Here is a 23,769-nt window from a genome sequence, read left to right as displayed (position 1 = left end):
GAACTGGATTGAGAAATGGCGAAACCACCCTTTAAATCCAGGCGTCTTAAGAAACAACAAAAAAAAAACCACATTAAAAATAAAAAAATAAATAGATCGGTCCAGCTTTAACTAGTTGTACCGACCTCTTCCGTGATTCTGAACCTGGGGTGTCATACCCCCCAAAAAGGGGCCAGAAAAGATCACAAGGGGGCCAATTTGAGGCATATGTTTCCTCGTAGTCAGATACTGGTTCAAAATTTCACACACCAGATCCACGTCTGTACGCTCTAATGTATTGTTTGCCCTAAATATCTTGCTCAATCTACCATGAACACAGAACAAATTCACAAATTCAGTCAAAAAATGAATAAATAAAGAATCGCATCTTTTAAATAGGCGGGGGGGGGGGGTTCCTCAGGTTGCATCAGGTGTGATTGAGGGCCTCCGTCAAGCGGGACAGGGGGTTCCCCACCTTCCTTCCTCAATCTGGCCCGATTTGGGGGCGTCGTGCCGTGAGCAGCGTGGATACCTGTAGTAGTTTGGTTTGAAGGGCCCGTTCTTGTTGAGGCCCAAGTACTTGGCCTGCTCGTCGCTCAGCTCGGTGAGGTGAGCGTCGAAGGTGGGGAGGTGGAGGCTGGCCACGTACTCATCTGGAAGGGGGGGGGGGGGTGGAGCAGAGCAGGGAGAGAGGGCGTGAAGACACAGGAGCGGCGCCGAAAAATGAGACGGCGGGGCGAGGGGGACGGAGCGGGGAGGGCGGCCGCCGTCCTCCATTCCTGCCTCTCTCTTGTGTCACTTCTTTTTTTTTTTTAATTCCTTGCCTTTTCATACTTGTTTTTGAGCTCAACATCAGCAAAAAATAAAAATTACATACGAAAATGATTTCATAAATAAATAAAATTAAACCTTAAAATTCTGAAACAACACAGTTGACTATAGGCAATGGAAGAACTAATTTAGTAAAATAATAATATTATTATTAGGATTATAATTATTGATAATAATACAATTTTCAGGTAAAACAATTTTTGTGGTTTGGAATGAGAGCGTGAATTTCTTTCTACATTCGTTGCTGTTCTTCAATCCACGTCACTATCGCTCCCTTTTCACCGACTCTACGTCAAGCAGCGCTGCAGCGCTCTGACAGGGCGACCTACATTCTCTCCCTCTCTCCCTGTATGTTCTGCATCTCTGCCAGCAGTTTGGAAGGCAGGAACCAGAAAGCACACACACACACACACACACACACACACACACACACACACACACACACACACACACACACACACACACACACACACACACACACACACACACACACACACACACACACACACACACACACACACCATTGTGAATCATGTTCCGCATTGAACAGGTGACGTACAAACACTTCCTGTAACACGTCCATAGGATCTGCCCTCAGTGCCGTGGCAATGCGCTGCAAAACTCTCACCTACCAAACCTGGGCATAAATTCTAGGGCATTAAAGAAGGTGTTAAAAATACCTCGCCGCGATCCGTCTTTCCAATAAAATCTATATTTAAAAGGGTGTCTGGTTTACCACACAAGACAATAAACAATATTTAACTGCATTCGATATTTATTCTGGCTATAAAACGCCATCCCCCCTTTTGTTGCTTAATTGCCCTCCAGCACATCAGTCTTAACTACTATTCAATGGAGGGAATGAGTGTGTTCTACACCAAAACTGGGCGGCTTTTTATTTATTTATTATGATTTTATTTTTTTTATTTTTTTTTAAAACAGGGGGGTCCAGATGGGAAAATACTGCAGGTGGACAGGAATCACAGAATCTTAGCGCATCGCAGGGGATTGTGGGGAAAACGTGCACACCTCATCACCCCCACGGGCCCCCTGAACAACCTGAACGTGGATCGGTCGAATGCGGTAGGTGTTCTGGAACATGTTAATGCAGACCCATAACAAGTGGACCTCACAAAGATGGAGGAAGGACTCGCCGAGACTCCTTTGTCGCTACACGCATCTTTATATGCCTTCTTCAAAACCACAAAGGCCCTGAAATATAATATTAATAATACAAGCAAATGTATATTTTTTTTATGAAATGTGCTTCGTTTTTTTTCCCCCTTTATCATTACTCGGTGGCATTATATTCATGTGAGGCACTTTGACCTGCTTATTGTGTATGAAAGGTGCTCGGCAAATCAAGACTGTTATTATCATTTATAGATAAATATCTCTCGTTACATTCTCACTCAATTTTGGTGTGGTCAACTCAATGCAGTCAACACGCGTGCACATGGGAAGGGCGGCGGGCACCGGTGTGCATGTTTCTGTCGCACATCCTCAATAAAAAGACGGCGTTTAAAAAAAAAAAAAAAAAAAAAAAGGAAGTGAGAAGAGAGCAGAGGAGGGAGCGGTCTTACCCATCTTCTTGGGCAGCAGGTACACATCCTGTTTGTAGCGACCCTCAGGGGCATTGTACAGCTCTATCAGAGCCAGTGCCTACACACACACACACACACACACACACAGACACAGTCTCTTCACTAACATTTCTCTGCAGAAGGACCGACAAAACACACGTTCATGAATCAGTAAAAACACTCCACCTGTGTTGTGGCGGTGATGGAGAGCACGAAGGTGGGCACAGTGGAGCAGCTGAGGTTCAGGAGACGGCCCTGGAGAAAGGAGGCGGGAAGAAGTAAAAGAGGCAAAATGGTTGAATTTTATTTAGAGAGAGCAAGGTGTACACAGAAGCAAGGAACACCACAGAATCGCAGGTTGAGAACAACCCGTGTGGGGAGGTAGTTGTGATCCGTTTCACCTCCATGTCCCACTTCATATTAAGGCTATAACGTGGAGCGTCTCAGGGGAACTCAGCTAAGGTTGTTGCTTCTCCACCCAAATGTTGTAACTGTAACATCGGAGATGCCGCACTGCAGTAGACGGAGTTGGCACCCGGCGGTGACCAGGAGGAACACAAAGTCCAGAGCGGGTCACCGGGGAGAGACCACTAGAGAGGGTGTGTTTTTGTCACATGAAAGAAAGCAGAACCGGAGCTCTGAGCGCGCACGCTCGCGCACACACACACACACACACACACACACACACACACACACACACACACACACGTCCTTTTAGCTCTCTTCTCATCCAGGAGAAGAATTTCATTTTAGTAAAGACTAGAGGTAGAACGGTCTCCACTGCGGGCCGTGGGAACGGCCAACAAGTCTGAGCGTAATTCCCCTGTGGTCGGCCATTTGTATTTTTGTTTACACGCTTGTGTGGAAGCATCGTCCTGTGGTTGTGTGAGAGGCAGTGTGTTTGTACTGGATCTGTTTATAAGTTACTAGAGATTTTGACAGACAGACAGGCAGCTGTGGCTATGTCCCCTGCCCTTATTCATATAGATCAGGGGTTCCTAAACATGGTTCGCGCCCCCCTAGGGGGATCTGCAGTTATTTTATATCACATATATTTCACAACACCGCAGTGTAATACAGGCAGATATAGACAATGTTGGCGTGGAGGCTGTACCTCGGCCAGCAGGACTATCCTCTTGCCGTCGGGCCAGATGACGTGGTCCACTTGAGAGCGCACCCGCTCCCAGGTCAGCTCTGGAGTCCGCAGGCTCGCCTAAAAAAAACAAAAACAAAAAAAACAAAAGAAAACCCACAGGACCTTTAAATCAGGATTATAAACAACATCATCTCCCTCTCTTTGGCGCGACACTCCTATTTAAAACGGAAGATGAGTAAAACCTCATCGCGGCTTCTTGTAGGTGGCCGTGTTGCGATGAAGCCGTTTGGCAGGCGAGTAACTTTCCTTGCAAAGTGACTCGAGCCATTTCATTTAGATTTCAGATGTCGCTGCCGCCGGTCGTCATGGCAACACCGGACAACCACAGGCCAAGGTGACGATTTGAATGGAAATAGACGGTCAATCAAGCTGTCGGGAGCATGCGACGCGCGCACGCACGCGCACACGCACACGCACACACACACACACACTTTGTCCGCCACTGACCACGTCAATCTCGGTGTTGGAGTGTCCCATGTTGCAGACGATGCAGCCGTTCTTCATGCGGTCGAGGTATTCCCGAACCACCACGTTCTTATTGCCTGCGGACGCAAACGAAATCCGGGAAGACGGGGGGAGGAAGGAGGAGGAAAAAACGGACGGGAAGAGGAAAGACGAACGAGAAAGGAGGAGCACGTTAATAGCCGCAGTGCCGACGCGTCGGGTCGCTCGCCACACTCTCGGCGTCTGCTTTGACCGGCGGCGACTGAGACCTCCCGACTTTCACTGTGTTGAACCGTTTGAGTCTCTTTAAGGATTCATGAAAATGCCCCATCGGCGGTTTCAGTACATGGAGCTTCGGTGTCCCATTCAAATTCGGAAATTTAACAGTAATTGTAGTGGGGGGGGGGGGGGGGAATAAACAAACAAACTTATTTTTAAACTGCTTCTCGCTGCACAGCAGAAGCTTTCCATTTGGCTGTGGCTTCTCAAATAGGAAATAAAAGGCGGGGGTGAAAGAGATCGGATCATGATCGTCCATCCGTCCTCCCCCATCTCAGCCCGGGGCTTCCTGCGGGCGGCGGGTAATGATGCAGGGGAGGCGATCAAGTCCCCGTTCTAATTAAAGTGTTCAGGACGGCTCCCCGCGGCCGGGGCCTCGGTCGAGCAGACGGGCGGTTCGATCCCGGCGGTGTTCTCTCAATTCACCGCCCGTGTGCGAGAGACCCAAGTGCCGCACCGGCGCACCCGAGCTTCGAGCGGCTCTCGGTGAGATGACGGAGAATAGGAAGCTCAATATAAACGGGCAGAGGGGGGAAATGTTTCAGTGTTTTGAGGCTGCTCCAAGACAGATTGTGAGATGACGGCGAAAAGGAGAAGAGTCATATCAGGGAATAAAAGGGGGAGTTCAGTTCCCCTCCTGAGTCGAGCTTGCTTTACCTGTGCAGGTGATGACGATGTCCACCTGTCTGATCACCTCGTTGAGCTTCACCAGCCTGAAGCCGTCCATGCTGCGGAAAGACAAAACAAACACAAGCGGAATATAGGAGAAGGCCATGGCTCTACCTCGATGGACATGATTTTAACAAAGCCACTATGAGTTAGCCCTCTTGATGAACACCTAAACATTTTGACAGAAGAGTGCCTTGGACATTCCTTTGTACATTTTTGTCCCGCGACATGTATTTGAACTTCCCGAGCACAACAGACCTTTCCAGTGTTTTCTGAACCAAAGTATATATCTCTGATTCTAGGTCGCGACAGAAGCTTTACCGCACGATGTGCTGCGCTAACGCACCGCTAACTCTTCTACCCCAGACGCTCACCCCAAGAAACTGTAGGAAAGAAATGTAGGGCTACCTCTCTGGACTCTTGACACAGACAAAAAAGAACTTCATTATCGCCATTTGTTAATGTTTTTCTAAAATATATAAAATAATCGAAAAATGTGATTATATTTGAATTTTTAAAATAATTAAGCATACAAATTCAAAAGGGACTATGGAGGAATATCTGCAGCCCTAAGAGGTTTTAAGTAATTTTTGACAAGGTGCAGCTAGACTGGAGTGGAATGGAGTTTTATTTTTGCCTGTAACCAACCGACTAATAATAACAAAACTAATAATATCCTAACAATTATAAAAAGCCTTATTATAAATAAAACAACAACTAGGCTACTACTACTACTAATAATAATAATAATAGGCATAATAATGTATATAACAATATGTATAATAACAATGCATCCAAACGGGTTTTAGCACCGTTGGAAACGTAGTCACATCCCCCCGCTCGTGCATCAAACCGGAGAATTTATTTATATTTATTTAGCAGGGAAAAGTAGAATAAACAGGGACTGTCCCAGAAAAACGCATTTTGGGCTCATCCCTTCAGGCAATGCTGATCTATTTCATTTTGTTTAATTTATTTAACACTGCCATACTTAATTGTTATATAGTTTCGCATTTAACATCTGACAGTGTTAAGAAAGGCAAATTAATTTGATTTGACTTTATTTAACCGCCGCAGGTCGGAAAGACGCCCGACGAAAACCCACCCTCCACCCCAAACCAGACGATAATGCTGATCGATTCGATTGCTGGGTGACGATCGATTGGCAGCACAAGTTTCATGACCGGCACAGCCGCAGGAGACTGCCTTACCAGGCCTGCAGGGCGCAGATTGGGTCGATTTCTGTGACGTAGACGATGGAGCCCATGGCCTTGAGGGCAGCACAGCAGCCCTTCCCCACCTGAGGAAGTCATCAAAAACAAATTAGGTAAAAAAAATGGGAACTAGAATTGCACCACAAGGTAGGTTCCAGTTAGCCAAACATTTCAGATCCAGTGCAGCACCAGGAAGGAGCAAAGACTGTAGGTAAAGGCATAGCTAGCTTGGATGTATATAATACCATCATGGATTTATGAACAGTGAGTCAGTGTCCTCTAGTGGCCATTTATGGTAATACTATCTCAGAACTGATTACCGCTGATGGAAACGCCAACTTCCTAAATATTTTGTTAAATTTGAAGAAGCTGCTCCTACCCCTGCAGTTCTAGTCCCTCCGTCTTACCTCTCCGTATCCACACACCACCACCTGTTTGCCTCCGAACATGACGTCAGTGGTCCTCTTCAATCTGAGGTGAAACAACGTGAGGGTTTACGACAAGCCGCCACAGCAATACAGTACTACCACGGTTCTATCATCCACAAAAACAACAACAACAAATGATTAGTGTGCTCTGCAGCAGTATCCCTAAACAAAGATATAAAAGAATCTACCAGTAACTCTCGATCAGTGTGCGATAAAAATTATTAAATTGTGATGTAAAGTAAATTAATCAATTAAACAATCCAGTTCTATAATTTAAAAAAAACTCAGTTGCTCGGTGCCTCAAGACCAATAATTCTAAATAAATAATGATGATCCTTCAATGTTTCAGTCTCTCATTTTAATCGAGTATAATATTGAATTATTTTTATTAAGTGCATTTTGCTTCTTTGTTATTAGTATTTTTTATCATGATGGTGATCGGAACATCTTGCGTCGGATCAGAAGAGTAACAGAGTTAAATTAAGTGTTTTCGTACCCGTCCAGAATGGACTCCCTACAGCAGTACAGGTTGTCAAACTTCTGCTTGGTCACCGAGTCGTTGACGTTCATGGCCGGAACACACAGCTTCCCCGCCTTGGAGAGCTGGTACAACCTGCACACACAGACACAGACACACACACACACACAGACAGACAGACAGACAGACAGACAGACAGACAGACAGACAGACAGACAGACAGACAGACAGACAGACAGACAGACAGACAGACAGACAGACAGACAGACAGACAGACAGACAGACAGACAAAGATGTAAAATAAAAAAAACCTACTGTCTTTTTAAGAAGAAAACTAAAAATATATATATTTAAGATATACTGTGTTGTATTTAAGATGAATAGATAACAATTGTTGGGGTAAATTAAGGAATTCAATCAATTACATTTATTTCTCCAAATATATACAAGCTATCTGTTTGTCATCTGAACATTATCTGTGATGACTGAATATAAACAATTGCTAGTAAAACTTTCACCACCAGATGGCGACATTGACACATAAGATTGATTTCCTTCGTAGAATGGAAGCACTAGTGTGTGTGTGTGTGTGTGTGTGTGTGTGTGTGTGTGTGTGTGTGATGGCGCGCGCCCACCTGTGAACACCTGTGACACTCTCCTCTACGATGCCCTTGATTTTCTTGAACATGTTGGGGTATTTCTTGTAGATCCAGTGAGTCAAGTCGCCACCATCATCCAGTATCTGAGAGACGGGTGAGCGAGGAACAGAGGCGGATTGAGGGATAAGAAAAAAAATAAAAATAAAAATGAAATTCACAGAAGTAAAGAGAGGCTTTCAAAGGACCATACTGATGTCAAATGGAATTTTAGCCCGTTTACTAGTTGTCATAAATCCTAAAAACACAACGGCAGCAAAACGCTCTTCTGCCGTATTTTGTAACTGTTGATTTCATGTTAATGCACTTTGGCCTCTTCAAATATAATTAACAAATACAAAACACATCAAATTAACGAAACGTCGACATTATGGGAAAAAAAAAAAAAAACATGAAACAAACTATACGAAAAGTGAGCCATCATCAGGGGTGAATGTGTTTTTTTGACAGCGGCTTGGTGTGGATGCACCGCTTAGGCGCTGTGTGGGTGTGCTACCATGTTTGGCTGCCATCCCTCCAGGTTGACACAGCGGTCGATGCACCACCAGAAATCATCCTCCGACTCGCCCTTCCAGGCAAACACACTGAAACCTAGAGATAGAAAGAGAGAGGGAGAGGAAGGGGGGGGGGTAGATAGAGAGGGGGGGGGGGGTGAGATGAGTACGGTTCAGAGAGGTGAAGAAAAATCATTACATTAAGCGGAAGCAGAGATTAACGTAGGGAGGAGAAAATAGGCGGAGCAGGAAGTGGGCTCTCTCACTCACTCACTCACACAGAAACAGGCACTCCACTCACCTCCCTCTGCCAGAGCAGCCGCCACTTCGTTCTGGGTGGAGTAGATGTTACAGGCAGCCCATCTGCACTGAGCTCCCAACGCTGACAGTGTCTCCATCAGCACCTGGGGGGGGGCAGGGGGTGGGGGACGGGGGATTGTGGGGGCATTGAGGGGAAAAAAAAAAAAAAGAAAAAGAAGATGTAACGCTGATCTAACACCGTGGATGATACAACACAACAGACAGGAAGGGTCACTGGTGCATTTCCTGCTCACGGCAGCACTGAAGATGGCGACACCTCACACTGAATGAATTCATTCAAATGAACTCTGATCTAACCCACTCAATACATTTGGGTACAGGTACTGCGTACTTTGCAAGGGGGTCGCAAAGTACCGTATTGCCTCAAATAGTGACCTTTATTTACCTCAACTACAGAGGGTACCAGGCCTTTACTGGAAGCAGGCTTATATTAGAGGCAGGCTTTTATATCTAAAACCAAATCAAACAAAAACTCTCTCTCTTTGGATTCTAAATCAAACTTCGGTGTGGGTGCCATGCTCCTCAAAATCAATACATCAAAAATAAAAACACGCTGTTTTTATTTAAAGTGATTTCTATTTTATTTTTTTGTCAATTCTCAGCACTCGCATTCCAGCCGGGACGCACAGCGGACCGGAGGGAGATCGCGCTCGCTCCATTACGCAATCCACTGTCCTGACCCAAGGCAGAACGTCCATTGTTTGGGTTTAAAACGTTTGTTTCAAGCAGGCAGAAACGAAAAACGAAAAGATCTAAAATAAAAACACAGGAAAACCGGCACGGCATGCGCGGCGCACTGCTGTCTGGAGGGGGGGGGGGGGGGGGGGGGGGGGACCTCCACTCCAATTCTCTTGAGTTTGGTTTACGTTGCCATTCATCCTTGGTTTGTGTATGTAAGAGCCCATGTGAAAACAGTTTTTTATTTGGGGGGAGGGGTTACTAAGCTGGCAAGAATATTAAAAAAAAATCAAAACAACAAGAAAATCAAATGATTTATACCATTGGTGGCCAACTGTATGCAGCCCATAGAAACCCACATCGCAGCCTGCCAACATATGATGCATCATGCTGATTAATGGACGTCATAAGACGATTCATTTATTTTTACGAATATATGGGGATTTTAGACTGTGCGGCCCCACAGAGCAATACGAGGGACCCACATGCCGCCCGCAGTCAACACCAGGTTGGCCGCCACTGGTTTCTGCCGTTAATGGGCTGTTCTGGGGGGCGAAGGACAACGTGCAGCAACGGCAGAGGCCACCAGCGCTCGGAGGAATCAATCTGATCCCTCTCGCCGCTGTCGCTGCTGCCGCCGTGAGCTCCAGTGTGAGCTCCAGTGTGAGCTCCAGTGTGAGCTCCAGTGTGAGCTCCAGTGTGAGCTCCAGTGTGAGCTCCAGTGTGAGCTCCAGTGTGAGCTCCAGTGTGAGCGCCAGTGTGAGCTCCAGTGTGAGCTCCAGTGTGAGCTCCAGTGTGAGCTCCAGTGTGAGCGCCAGTGTGTGTCGACGCGAGTTACACAACGGCGCCGCGTGAAATTCTGAGTGTTGCGTGGTGCGACTCACGGCGGTCTGGGCTGTGATGTGGGTGCATCCCACCACCTTGGCCCCGGCCAGGGGCTTCTCCCCCTGGGCTCGCTTCCTCAGAGCCATCAGGGCCGGCATCTCTGGAAGACACAACACACAACACACACACACACACACACACACACACACACACACCTCGCTGTTAAGTGCTGTAGCGCGGTCACATGGTCTGCTTCCTGAAGGTTTTCCCCGCTCAATCGATTTGCTCTGGCATTCATTCATGCAGCCGGCCAAGAGTTGTGGGAGATGTGCGAAACGGAGTGTGTGTGTGTGTGTGTGTGTGTGTGTGTGTGTGTGTGTGTGTGTGTGGGGGGGGGGGTTAAGTTGGGGCAGTGTTTTGTGTACCAAATTTCAATTATAGATTAGTTCCTAGCATGTGTGATGAGTAATACAACTGCTGTCACAACCAGTGGCAGGGGACATATGGCCGCCTCGGCAGTCACAGAGGAGAGCAGGCGGGGGAAGGGGGGCATGTCAACACCTCGCTCTCACACAGAGGCACAAACACAAACAAACAACCAGCAAAACATGCACGGACGCACGCACACACAAGTACGCACAAGAGCAACGGAGCAGTGACAACTTGAGCAACCACACTCATGACGAACACATTATCTATAAACTTGGAACGCAGTTACAGATACCATGTTGTGGTTATTGCAAGGACGATATAGCGAATCTTAGAATATCCACAATCAAAACGTTCGTTAGTAAGTATCAACAACTGGATTTTACCGAAATGACGCCATTACCAAAAAACCCAAGTTTACACGGCGAGTGGCCTGTCGAGTTTCCTGTTCAGTTATGTATCATAACTCATCATCTTAAAATGTCCGACTCTTCTACCGTATTGACTTGTGTAACGCATAAACCACGGCATCACTTTGCCTTATCAGGAAGTTCAGCCTGTAAAAAAAGGGAAACACAGTACAAGCACACAGAGGGGTCACGTGGGCCTTCCGTACGCCGGCACGCACCTTGCTCGGCGATCTCGATCTCCCTGCGTCCGAAGTCGGCCTGCTTGATGTTTTTGATGCAGAAGTCCCCGTTGCCCTTGGAGTTCTTCTGCTGTTTGTCCCGGGGAGACGTCTCATCGTCGGAGCTGTCTGTGTACGAAGCAGCTGCAATGCACATCGGACACGGGGTTAACAGCAGAGAAAAACATTTTTAAAAGAACGGTGCCAAGAACGGAGCCCCGGCTAACCAAACCAGGAGGAGAGGGAAAAGGAAGACGTTTTGCGGAGGAATCTCCCGCTCTGCAAAGCTCTTTCGTCCCAGAAGACTGCAACCGTGACCCAAATAGTTTCCATAAATATGGAAGAAGAGTTCAATATGAGGTGTGCCAAAAAGGTCTGTTCCAGACATTAACTTGAAGGAAAACTCTGGACTCTGTATCTTTTAAATTGATCTGCTATTCAGGGAATAGGTTCCACATTCTTCGGTGACGCAACCGCCCACCCTTGAAGACCGTGGCCGCGATTGCCCCGTTGCGTGGCAGTCGGCTGGAGCTGTTCTCTCAATGCCGGATCAATTTAAAAGATCCTGATGGCAATCACTCGGGTTGACTGCCAATGATCAAAAAACAAGACTTGGGTAAAAAAATACCGGAGTTTTTTTTTTTATTCAGTCTGTTTATGCTTGGGCGATGTGTAGCTACATTTCTCTATGTAGTAACACATGGACAGGAAGTTGTTGGTGTAATGTTTACGCACACCGATCAGCCACAACATTAAAACTACTAACCGGTGACGTAAAAAACATTGATCCTCTGGTTCCAATGGCACCTGTCGAGGGGTGCGGTATATTAGGCAGCAAGTGAACAGTCAGTTCTTGAAGTTGATGTGTTGGAAGCAGGAAAAATGGACAAGCGTTAAGATCTGAGCCACTTTGACAAGGACCGCATCGCGATGGCTAGACGACTGGGTCAGAGCATCTCCAAAACCACAGGTCTTGTGGGGTGTTCCTGGTGTGCAGTGGTTACTACCTACCAAGAGTGGTCCAAGTAAGGACAACTGGTGAACAGGCGACAGGGTCATGGGCGCCCAAGGCTCATTGATGCACATAGGGAGTAAGGTCTAGCCCGTCTGGTCTGATCCCACAGAAGAGCTACTGTGGCAAAATTGTTGAAAAAGTTAACTCTGCTATGATAGAAAGGTGTCAGAACACACATGCACTGTGCAATTCTCATCTCCAGCAACTGTGGGATGTGCCGGAACACCAAGCCCGATCCATGGGGGTCCCACCTCGCATCTTCCAGAACTCAGAACAGAATCTGCTGCTGCTAACGTCTTGGTGCCAGATACCACAGGACACCTCAGAGGTCTGGTGGAGTCCATGCCTCCACGGGTCAGAGCTGCTTTGGCGGCACGAGGGGGAGCTACACAATATTAGGCAGGCGGTTTTAATTTTGTGGCTGATCGGTGTATATCGCACAGCTATCGAGAGGCTTACACCAGGCGTGTTGGCGCAGTGAATGGGTGAAGGGCAGAGCATGAATTTTTTTTATTTTTTATTTTCCCCCACCTGCTACACCCATCGATGTTGTCTTATAGAGAAGAAGAATATTGAAAACAACAGCGTTTTAAATCTGTTTTTAACCAACAGTTTTGTAATAAGTTTTATGACCGAAATACCACCAATGATTTTATTTGATGTTATTGTGGGAAAAATATCAAACATTCTTTGTGATTTCTGCTCCTTGTTTTAAAAGTCACATTACAACATGTTGATCTTGTTTTGAATGTCTCCTAATATGACCTTTCGTCTCTGCATACACTTAGAGTTAAATAAAGTATTGCAGTCTTGTTATCCAGTTAAAAAGGTAAAAAAAAAAAAAAAAAAAAAGAATTCTATTGTAGTCTGCCATAAATAACTTTTAATATAATTGAAATGTTCAAATATGCTCTAAACCGATCTGGATCAATAAGCAAATCCGACAACAGCTCTAGGTGTCTGGTAGGCTCATATAAAAACACATTTAAATTGATTGCACTCTTTACAATAACATTTCTATGTAGTTTTAGCCGCACGCAGTAAAAAAAAAAAAAAAAAATATATATATATATATATATATATAATATATAATATATAATATATATATATAAATAAAATTTGACCTCTCACACAAAAAACGAGAATTGCTGCGCGGGGTCCGGGCGGCGCTGACGTGGCCAGTGTAGCTCCAACAGTGGATTAACACGGATTTAATAGGAAGCGTGCACTGACGGCGGCAGCCCCGTGCCCGTACGCTGCGCCAACGAGCCTGGTGCGGTTCTACCGTTACCGTCTGAATAGAGAAGACAGAGAAGAATGACCAAGGGTTCAGTCCACTAGTCTGGGAATCACAAGCAATTTGCAGGGGGATTATGGGATGGGGCCGCGGGATCAGGTGACACGGAGGTGGAAGAAAAGGAGGAAGGGGGGGGGGGACGACGAAGAAATAGAGGGAACTGTTGTTCAGCTCTAAAATGGAGAGGGACCACATCATCTGGAACAGGCTACAAATAATACGCATGAAGATTTGAGTCTTGCTTAAGTGCACTTAATTCATATAGATGGAAACACAGTTTGAAATTAAGTTTCGTCTGGAGTCCATTTTGTCCCTGAGGTGTCAAGTTAATTTCACTTATTTTTGGTGAATTCAAGCTGTGGGTCATGAAAGAAAAAAAAAACCCCCAAAAAAACAAAAAAAACACACTTTGACTGAAATGTTTCAAATAATCTTTAAGTAATAAAACAAACGGGATTTAAATGACACCAATGTGACCTTTGTGACTAATGTTTCCACATCTCTCCATGTCCGTGTGTCCATCTGTCGTTTGTCTGCTTGTCTGGCTTTTTCAACATTTATTAATCCTTTTTTGGCAACAGTGTACAAGTAACAGCAGCAATCACAGATTTAATGATCAAGTAAATGGGGTCATTGGAGGAACCAGACGCTGTAAAGACCTGGATACGCGTTGTCAGTCTAACGTTAATAACCTATTACTGAAATAATAATAATAATAAAAACCTGACATCTGTGCTGTTAGGGAAGTTGGCTGGATGACACATCAATCCAGTCAGGAAAACGTGATTTTGGGGTTAGAATAATTAATGGAAATTCAACTAATCTGCGCAATTTAGCAAAATTGCTGTCACTTTCGCCATTAAATGGCCAAATAAACAGACTGCTAACCATGACCCCTTGTCACGCCCTCCCAGACAGGCACCCTTTGTACTTCCAGAAAACGTATTTTCATAGGAAGTCATTACATGCGTCCCTTTCTTTGTTGGTAGTTGGTAGTTAGAGCCAATAAAGTAAAATTGGGAGAAAAACAAAAGCCGCTGCAGAACCAACAACTTTTGGTTGAAAGCTTAACAAAAAAATAAATAAAAGTCTCATAAGATGTCTTCCTGTACAATTTCCACATTCATTGAACAGAGCCCTATAGTTTCAAAATGCAACCGCTTCCCAACGTGCACGTTTTGTCAAACACAAATAGCTGACGTTTCTTTCTCATGATCTTCCCTGCGCTGGCTTTCCGGGCATCAGCAGAGGGTGCCATTGTGTGTCGTAAGAAATGGCAAACTTTGGGCTGAGAGGCCGCACGTATCCGCGACTGAGACGCCAGCACAGGCATGACTCACAGCAGCCTGTCATGTTTCCCCTTTGTCATTTTCCTGTCTTTCACCATTATAGTATGATGTCACAGTTCCTGTGTGTGTATGGGGTGTGATTAGGATAAGGAAGTCAACACATCCCCCGCACACGCGCGCACACACACACGCAAGACTATCTAACTTTTCCTCCCTCATTCTGTCGCTCTCTCCCAAACTGACCACCAGGGCGTAATCCTCTTACCGCGGGGTAAATCGGCAAAAGAACCCACCATTCCACATGAACCCTGGTCTGTAAGTGTGACAGATGTAAGACAAGACAACGGAAGCTGTATTAGAAGCACATTTTCTCCACACACCAAGACTCAATGTGCTCTCAGTGAATTAACAATTGATATAAACACACAGAAGAGGAAAGATTTTGATAATTTAACATACAAGGTGAGAGAGCACCTGGAGTTTGTGTCACGAGTGTGACTACATACATCAGCATGTAGTTTGCAGGTACAGCTCATACCATATGTAAGTACGCGGATGAATTAAAAATATAATTTGCTGGAGGGTAATTGCATGCATCTTTAACAATGTGTGCGTTTGAGGAGGTGAACAAGAGGCAAGAGTGTGTGAACATGAGAGTGTGTGTGTTTTTTTTTTTTACCTGAGCTGTAGCTGTCTGTGGAGGACTGGGAGATGGAGCGGGACAGAGAGCGGCGGCCAATCTTGGTGGGACGCTTGTTGAACTCCTGCTTTTGGTCCGCAAACTGGATCTGCTCACGGAGAGGGGGACAGGGGAGTTGGAGAGAGAGAGAGAGAGAGAGAAATAGAGAGAGAGAGGGGGGATCAGATTCGATTGCAGTGTATAACAACAGGTTAGATGAGGAAAGCAGACATTTCTGTGGTCCGACGATCATCCATCTCTGTGGGATCTCCACCCACATCAAACAGTGCCACTAATGAAGAGCCTTCAGAGACCAGTCCAACAAATGCTGGATATCGAAAGGTTTGCTCCTCAGCTGAGAACCACACAAGCGACTTAAAAAAAAAAAGCCCCAATTTAAGTATGTATTCCAAATGCCCGTTGTTGTAGAAAATGGTTTATAATGACGACGAAACAAAACAGCCAGTAAAATAAGAAAGGGAGAACAAAGGCGAGAACAACACAGAACCAAAGAAAGTGACGGGAGCTCGGAGTTCAGTCTGACATTAAAAGATAACGGGCCGGAGACAATGAGGCCATTAACACCGCACATCAAGGCTGCGCTATTGATACGAGGTACAACAGTCCACCATAGGCCTCTGTGTGTGTGTGTGTATGTGTATGTGTATGTGTATGTATGTGAGTTGGGGGGGGGGGTGGTTCTTGGACTACGCATGATTCATCGAGTGCTGATATTAATTAACATATTAATGGATGACTTATTACTGGCATATCACAAAAACAAGGACAAATACCCAAGAGAGGATTTCTAGCACGCAATATGGCGGGATGAAGACAAAGTGTCCCTTTGAAATTCAAAAAAAGGTTTCAGCGGCTGCCAGGTGCCCGAATATGAGCGGAGACACGGGAAGGAGAGAGTCACCGCTGTGGTCTTATGGTCGCCCAAAAGAACCAGGGAGATGAACGCGCGTCACCCCTCAGTCCGTTATCCCTCACAATCTCGTCCTTGTCAAAGCAGATTGTCCCCGAGTGGTGCAAACATTCTGAGAAGATGCATTCCGTTTTTTTTTTTCCCTCTTTCTTTTACAATGATAAAACAAGATTTCAAAAGCATTAGGGGGCCCTCGTTGTTCCGACGATAACTTGCCGCTCAGGAGCAGGGCACGTTGGGATAATTGGATGTGTGTTGTTTGTGTGTGGCTTTGGACATGGCCGGTACCATGAAGCGGTTTGCGTGAGTCAGTGCCTGAATATTGCCATCTGTTTTCCCTCTATGCACACGTGGCGCGCGGACGCACCAGCGCGGATCGCAATCAATGCTCTGACTAATGAGGGAGAAGTTTTCAATCCAATCAGAGAACGCAGAGTCATGATACACAAGAGCGCCGCAGGGACACGCACAAGTACATGTATTCACTCTCTCTGTTGCACGTTCTTCCCACTGTGAGCGTAGCGATTACCAATGTCGCCAGTCGGACTGTTGGCACGCTCCGAAATGGAGTGGAAAGTCCACAATCACCCATTAAAGCGAAAACAATCCGGCTATAAAAACCAGGAGGACAATGGTGTACAAACCCAGAGAGGAAAGCAAAAAGACTTTCAAGTTAACAAATCAAAAAACAGTAAAAAGGCGGGTTAATTCAGTCGGTTTTAGCCGTTCAAACAGCCAAAAGAGTTTCAAGTGGTCTTCGACAAGACGTATAAAGCTCGGTTTCCCCCCCGCGATGCATCTTGGGATTCCCCCTCTCGCACCCTGCCCTGGCCGGGACCTCGCTCCGTCTTCATCCGCTTCCTCGGCCGTGCCGATCCTCCCCCTTACCTTCTTCACGCTGGGCTCGCCGACCTCGCCATCCTTCTTCTTTTTCAGCATGGCGACAGGTACGAGTGTGCCGCGTGTCACCGTGCGCTGAGGGAGGGTGAGGGGGAGGTCCGATCCATTTATAGGCCGACTCTCCTCTCCACTTCACCCAGAACTAGCCCAAACTGGTCCGACCATGTGCGCCGAGACACAATGCGACTGATTGTTTTCCTTTCGTTCATTTTTCTCCCCCCTCTCTCCTTCTTCTCCCATTCTATTCTGGTTTAATTGTTGATTGTTCAGCAGATTTGGTTGCTGCTTGTATCACAACTCAGGGGTTCCAGCTGACCCAGGGTGACCTGACCTGGTGTCCAGTTAGTAAGAGCATTAGGTCCAGTTATTGGGGGGGATTATCGTATCAAGTCGATTGTATTGATATAAACTAGAAGACGTCAATGGTCAATAAGAATTTTCGGATTCCGCTCAGGACTCATACAGACACAAATAAATGAAATTTAAGGACCTTAAATGGCTTTTTCCAAACAACATTGACATGCTCATAAGGTCCCCACACAAAGTACACTTGAGATGATTTGTTCAATCCAAAAAAATCGGCACACCAGTCCATACATATATTTTCACTGCATATATGTATGCAAGTATGTATATGTATGTGACGAATAAACCTCTTGAATCTTGAATGTGTACAAGGGCACAACTCTGAACGACGGGCCCTTATAAAGCACCATAAAAGGCAGCCATTCCAATTTAAAAAAGCACCGCAGGGTCCTTGTGTGAACTCTGTTAATATATATATATTTTTTTTGTTTACATTAAGTCAGAACTGCTGTGTTAAGCGCTTCTCCCTAAAACGGAGGCAGCTAACGGAGTACACTGTAGCTGCACGGCTTCTTATCAAACTACTTACATCCAACTCTACGCCATTGAACAGCACAAACAACTTTGATACTGACAAATCACTCATTATTGCTTCTTATTTGAGTTGCGTGACTTGTGAGAGCTGGGACATTTAAAATCATTTTAAACTGCCTTTGCATTAACATGAGGTAGACCGCTTTTATGTAGACTGGTATCAAACTTATAACAGGATATAATGGCCCAGATTCAGTGGAAAGCTGGTGCTACCTCCCCTAGATGGACTCCATCTGAAGGGATTTCGTGAGCTCAAGGTTCACGCTGTAGGACTGAGGGTCATATTTTGGAGCTCAGAGGGCAGCGTATGGAGGGGCTTAAAGGCCTTTTTGGAGGCGAGATTATTACAGGTTAGTACAGGGGCTGCTGCGAGAGAGAGGCGCGTTGTGACATGGGGAGGTGCCAGCCAGGGAGAGCTCACCTGATTGGCTCGAGGCAGAGTGGGATTAAAAGCACAAGAATGTGTTCAATATTGTCGTAACGGTCGGACAAGGCAAATATTGCGAAGCAAGTTCTGTTTGCGACGCCTCACCTCCAAACCTGGAATGAACCACTAATGGTTGATTGAGAATTTGTACCAATTATTTAGTCAGCTATTGAGGTCAGATAATCAGTGAATCCAGTAGGGGTCAAATGCAGAACACCGCAGAGCTGCTAAATGACACGTCAAGTCTCATCAACTGAGGTTTGCCTGCCCCACTATACTGATAATACCTGTGTTTTGTTTCTCAGTCACATAAACCGACACGCACACTTAATCACCATGAACACGGTGTTCGCAGGTACTTTGCTGACGGTAAAAGAGAACCCCTGGGCCCATAAACAAGCAATTAATCAAAGTGTCAGTGACACACACACACACACACACACACACACACACACACACACACACACACACACACACACACACACACACACACACACACACACACACACACACACACACACACACACACACACACACACACACACACACACACGACATAATGTTTTATTAAAAGCACATTGGCAGTCGTCTTTCCAAGGATTCACTGAACAGAAGATGAAATCCCCTCTGAACTTTTTGATAGGCTTAACAATTTTGACTTTGTGCCAATTGCCCAGCCAGTGAAACTTAAAAAAAAAAATCTTTCAAATAGACCACAGTGGAAAATTCCATTTAAACACATGTATCTTTCTTATCCACAGCGACCTTCAACCATATAATGCTCAGCTGTAGCCATCTTGGATCTACGCAGGTGCCATAAGCCACTTTGGCAAGTCAGTAGTCACCAACGACAGTATTGTGCTTCGACTGCTCAAAGATGTGGCATGCAAACATATTGCCGGTTGGTGACAAGAAAATAATACTCCCCTACCCAAAATGTGACCGTGCTGTGTGCTCTGTACTGTATTCGAATCATTGAAGTGTCGGGGGTTTCTGAGAAACCATCCAGATAAACCAACCCTGACAAGGGGGTTGTTAATGTGACAAGCATGGACTCGTGCTGAATAGAGTTTGGACTTCTGTGTCAGCGGGAGAATTATATTACTCAGAGAACATGTTAGAAAAGGGTGGATTATGAGAGAGCACGGTGTGTAAAGGGATAGGGGAGTGAGTGAGAGAAGGTGGTTTTGTGTGAAGAGAAAGATCAAGCGACAAAGTGAGCGTCTACAAGTGGGTTAGGATTACATACAGCGCCGGTCTCCGTGCACACACGGTAGGGGAAGGGTTGTCAGGGCTCAGGTTCTGGGTCTGGGCCTCTTTTGAGAAATACATAATTGCTATGTGTGAGGTTCAATAGACACACGTTCAACAGGTTTAAACAACTGACGTACGGCCCTGGAGGATACAAGGCTTGCAAGTAGTGCAGACCGGGCTGACATCAACGTGGCCGTTTGGTGTGCATTCAAGGCTGCACCGTCAATCAAAGCGAATGAATCAAAGCCGTGCTTCTCTCACCATTTAGGTCCCTGTCCACAAAACACACCAGATTACCACTGGCACTTACAATTCCCCTGTCCTGCTTTGTTGCCATGTTGTTAAGATGCCACTTTACTGCATTCTGTGTGTCTTTAGGGAGAACTCTTTAGAGCCAATGAAGAAAACTGGTGGTGTGAATTTCTTCTCAATATGAATTCAAAATTAATATAACTCCCAATCTTACCTTGACTAATTCTGCCACTGACAGGACAGAACTCTTTGCTCAATTTTTTTGTTGGTAACATTTGCAATGTATTTTTTTTGCTGTTAAAAGAAGCTTGAACCATAAGAAACATATGTCTGTTTCATGAAAAAATGTCTTTAACTGATCACAAGCAACCAGTCAACAACAGTTGCTGGTGTTAAACATTAGTTTAACAACCAATAACAATGTAAACATACTTTAAAGTTTGCTGTAATAGTTCAAAAGCACTGAAAATCAATGCCTAAAAGATAAATTATATATATACGTAAACATATATATAGTAAGCAGTATTTCCACTATAATGTTCTATCGCAACAGAAATCTTAAATAAAAAAATATAGTATAGTAAATAAATTGGAAGCAAGTCTGGTGCTTACATTAAGAGGATGAGAACAGAGATAAATGCTCATAACTTGCATATTACGGTTCATGAAGGAAAATGTGTAAAATAAACAAACAATTGAAAAAAAACAAAACAGTGCCATAGCCGGTGGGAGACTGGCTATTTCTTCAGCCGCACCTGTCAAAGCCACGGAAAGTGTCCATGACGGGACAGTTGTGTGTTTAACATCAGAGGTCGCATGCACGCACCCCCGCTGTGATTCCAGTTGGTAGGTCAACACAGTGTTACAATACTGCGATGGCCTAATCGCCATTAATACCGGTTTAAAAAAAAAACAAAAAAAAACACAAAATAATCAGTCGTGTACCTTGCCAAAACCTGCATGCGTTCTGCTGCCCCCTGGGTGGGACTTTTTGTGTGAGAGCTCCGATTTGAACCTCTTTGTTCAAAAGGTGGGATCAAACGGATAGTCGGCTGGCGCCAAGCTGGCTCAACACTGTGAAAAGACGAGGTCTGCAAAGACCCCTTTGGAGACTTTAGCGAGGCAACGTCAGGCAAGGCAACATCAGGCTTCACTCAGGAAAAAAATTAAAAGGGGAAAAGGTTGTAACCATGCTGAGCAAGATAGACAAGGAGCACGGACAAGGAAAACAAGCATCTCCATTTTTTCCAGAAAAAGAAAAAATGTGCCGGGTCCCATGAGGATGTTATATCACCTTGATGTTTTGGCCAAGTGGAAGTAATGGGGATTCATGCACATTAACTTCAATCCGATAAATATGCAGCACCAAATGTTATCTTAGGTAGAGATAAGATATCACAATATCCTTTCAAAGTTACTGCCCCAATATATTTTTGGCTGAAGGTACACATACAACACAGTACAAATACAATTGTTACCCTTGTATATGTCTTCAAGATAATAAGATCATAATAGAAATAATAAACCTATATAAACAAAAGCGGCAAAGGTGTAACATTATCAGCCATATAACCTGTAATTTTGGCAGTGGTTGGGAAGTTTGTCACACCTACCAGCTAATTAGAGAGGCAACAGTCTGCAATTTTGAAGTAAGCCTAGCTTATTATATACATTATAGACTTTTACTATATATTTTCTTTACTGGTAACAGAGTGTCTTGTCGTGCAATGTCTAAATGAACCAGTGGCCATCTAAAATGTAGCAACAAAGCAAATTAAAAGCCCTATTTATACTCAAAAATAACAAAAAAACGATCTGACAAAGTCATGTAAGTGCTCCCCTCTGATTTAGATGGAAATGGAGGCAGGATGGTGGGTAGCATTTGGATAATTGGACAATGAAAAACTGAAAGAAAGAGAGCGAGCGAGGTAGACAGAGAGAGAAGCAGATAATATAGGCACCAAATAGAAAAACTATGGACTGAATGGATCGAAGATAATTTGTCTTGTCAAATTTTCCTCAGAACCTATATACATTTCCCCATAATATTCAAGGTGCATTCTATATCACATTAACTCAGAAGCAAAGTACAGCAGCTCTGAATCAGGCTACAAATACAGAGGATGTATGAGGGAATGTTACGGGCTCTCAGTATTGCATTGTGTCAGGCTAAGCCAGCACAGACAGCATTGCCTTGAGGACAATTTATATTATATAACAATTATCTAAGCTGGAGGACAAGGTCAATTAAGAAGTTATTAAAATGAATGTCTGCTCTGGGGTGACTTCAAAACAAAGAGGATGTATGTAGACGTATGTGCGCAACATTTTTATAAAAAATTACATTTCTGCTTAAACACTGTACAAAAATTGTATAGACAGTCATTTGCAAAAAAAAAAAAATAGATAAATAAAAAAAATGTTGGTATTGGCCCATTTGCTTGTAAAAAAGCAAAAAACAAAAAAACGGAAATCGGAATCACCCATGAAAGATCATGATTGGTGCATCCCTAATATTCAACAAGATTGCGAGTGTTTTTCGTGATCACAAGCATCCGATACATTAAAAGGAACATTAAAAAAAGCATTGGATGCTGAACTGGAGAGAGACAGACAGCAGGGTCCTGTCTTCCCGAGACTCCTCTGTCCTACAAACATAAGCCCCTTGCCCACTTAGACTGAAAGCCGTAAATCTACTGGCAATGTTTCGTATTGGCGTCATGTGGGAAAAGGAGCTTGCTCGCCCCGCTGCTCGATGTTTTGTGAAAGTCGTTCTGTAAATTTCCCCACTCTCGACCTAGTAAGGGAAGCGCAACTTCACCCCACCATCCACAACACCACGTCGAGATCCTCCATCTGCTTCCTCGCTCTTGCGTGCATACGTCCACAAACATCCTCCCTGTGCGCGCAAGCGAATGAGCTTTGTCGGTGCGCTCTGCTGTTCGTACTAGTATCGTAATTAAAAAAAATACCTAGCCGTCACAGTGTTTTACCTATTTAAAACTACTCATTATGGCAGAGGTTGTTCTGAATTATACAAACGTTTTTGTACACACACACAGTGCTGGTTCGTATTGTCCCCGCCGAGCTGAGCTAAACACACACACACACACACACACACACACACACACACACACACACACACACACACACACACACACACACACACACACACACACACACACACACACACACACACACACACACACACACCTGTGAATGTATGACACTTTGGGCACAGGTCACGAAAATAATGTCACCGCTACTGTGGGTGAGCCAATAGAGATCAGAACCAATCACACACAAGTATAACTGGTATTACTCACACGCCCCTAAGCCAAACACTAATATTTGGCTTTGTATCATTTATCACTACAACACATCTACATGCAGTAGAACATCAATGAGAACACTCAATACAGAACGTTTTTCATCGTCAATATCTTAGGGCTATTATCTCTTTAATGTGGTTGTTGACAACGTTACAGAGATAGGTGCACGTACAGTATGTGTTCTCAGCTGCAACTCCAGGGGGTTACAGGTTGATCTGTTGCACCAAAAACATGCAGCGATCACACTGAGAACAAACAACTGTCTGTAAGCCTTGTCTCAGTCGACCTTAGGGGCCCTTAAGACATTGTGCATAAAATGAAAGACTTTCTACCCCATGGCACAGATAAGATAATGAGATGGTTAGATAATCACACCAGTCGATAACTCAAAACTGTATTTC

At 44.8% G+C, this 23,769-nt stretch overlaps 1 protein-coding gene across 1 annotated transcript in view; it reads right to left on the bottom strand.

Annotated features, from left to right (window-relative positions):
- Positions 1-23,769, bottom strand: part of ahcyl2b (adenosylhomocysteinase like 2b) — a gene marked incomplete at its 5' end in the record, with an annotated part of 47,881 nt that overhangs the window by 1,117 nt on the left and 22,995 nt on the right. Inside the window, 15 exons of the mRNA XM_080022578.1 lie at positions 512-632; positions 2,394-2,472; positions 2,580-2,648; positions 3,508-3,606; positions 3,997-4,091; positions 4,930-5,000; positions 6,153-6,241; positions 6,563-6,626; positions 7,080-7,196; positions 7,697-7,803; positions 8,214-8,308; positions 8,513-8,615; positions 10,095-10,195; positions 11,093-11,236; positions 15,373-15,481. Coding sequence (XP_079878704.1) covers positions 512-632; positions 2,394-2,472; positions 2,580-2,648; positions 3,508-3,606; positions 3,997-4,091; positions 4,930-5,000; positions 6,153-6,241; positions 6,563-6,626; positions 7,080-7,196; positions 7,697-7,803; positions 8,214-8,308; positions 8,513-8,615; positions 10,095-10,195; positions 11,093-11,236; positions 15,373-15,481 — 1,463 coding nt within the window. The remainder of the gene's footprint in view (positions 1-511; positions 633-2,393; positions 2,473-2,579; positions 2,649-3,507; positions 3,607-3,996; positions 4,092-4,929; positions 5,001-6,152; positions 6,242-6,562; positions 6,627-7,079; positions 7,197-7,696; positions 7,804-8,213; positions 8,309-8,512; positions 8,616-10,094; positions 10,196-11,092; positions 11,237-15,372; positions 15,482-23,769) is intronic.

Source organism: Zeus faber (assembly GCF_960531495.2).
Source record: "Zeus faber genome assembly, chromosome: 21".
NCBI classification, from domain to species: Eukaryota; Metazoa; Chordata; class Actinopteri; order Zeiformes; family Zeidae; genus Zeus; species Zeus faber.
Note: the sequence above shows the minus strand (reverse complement) of the source record. Positions and strands in the feature narration are given on the sequence as shown.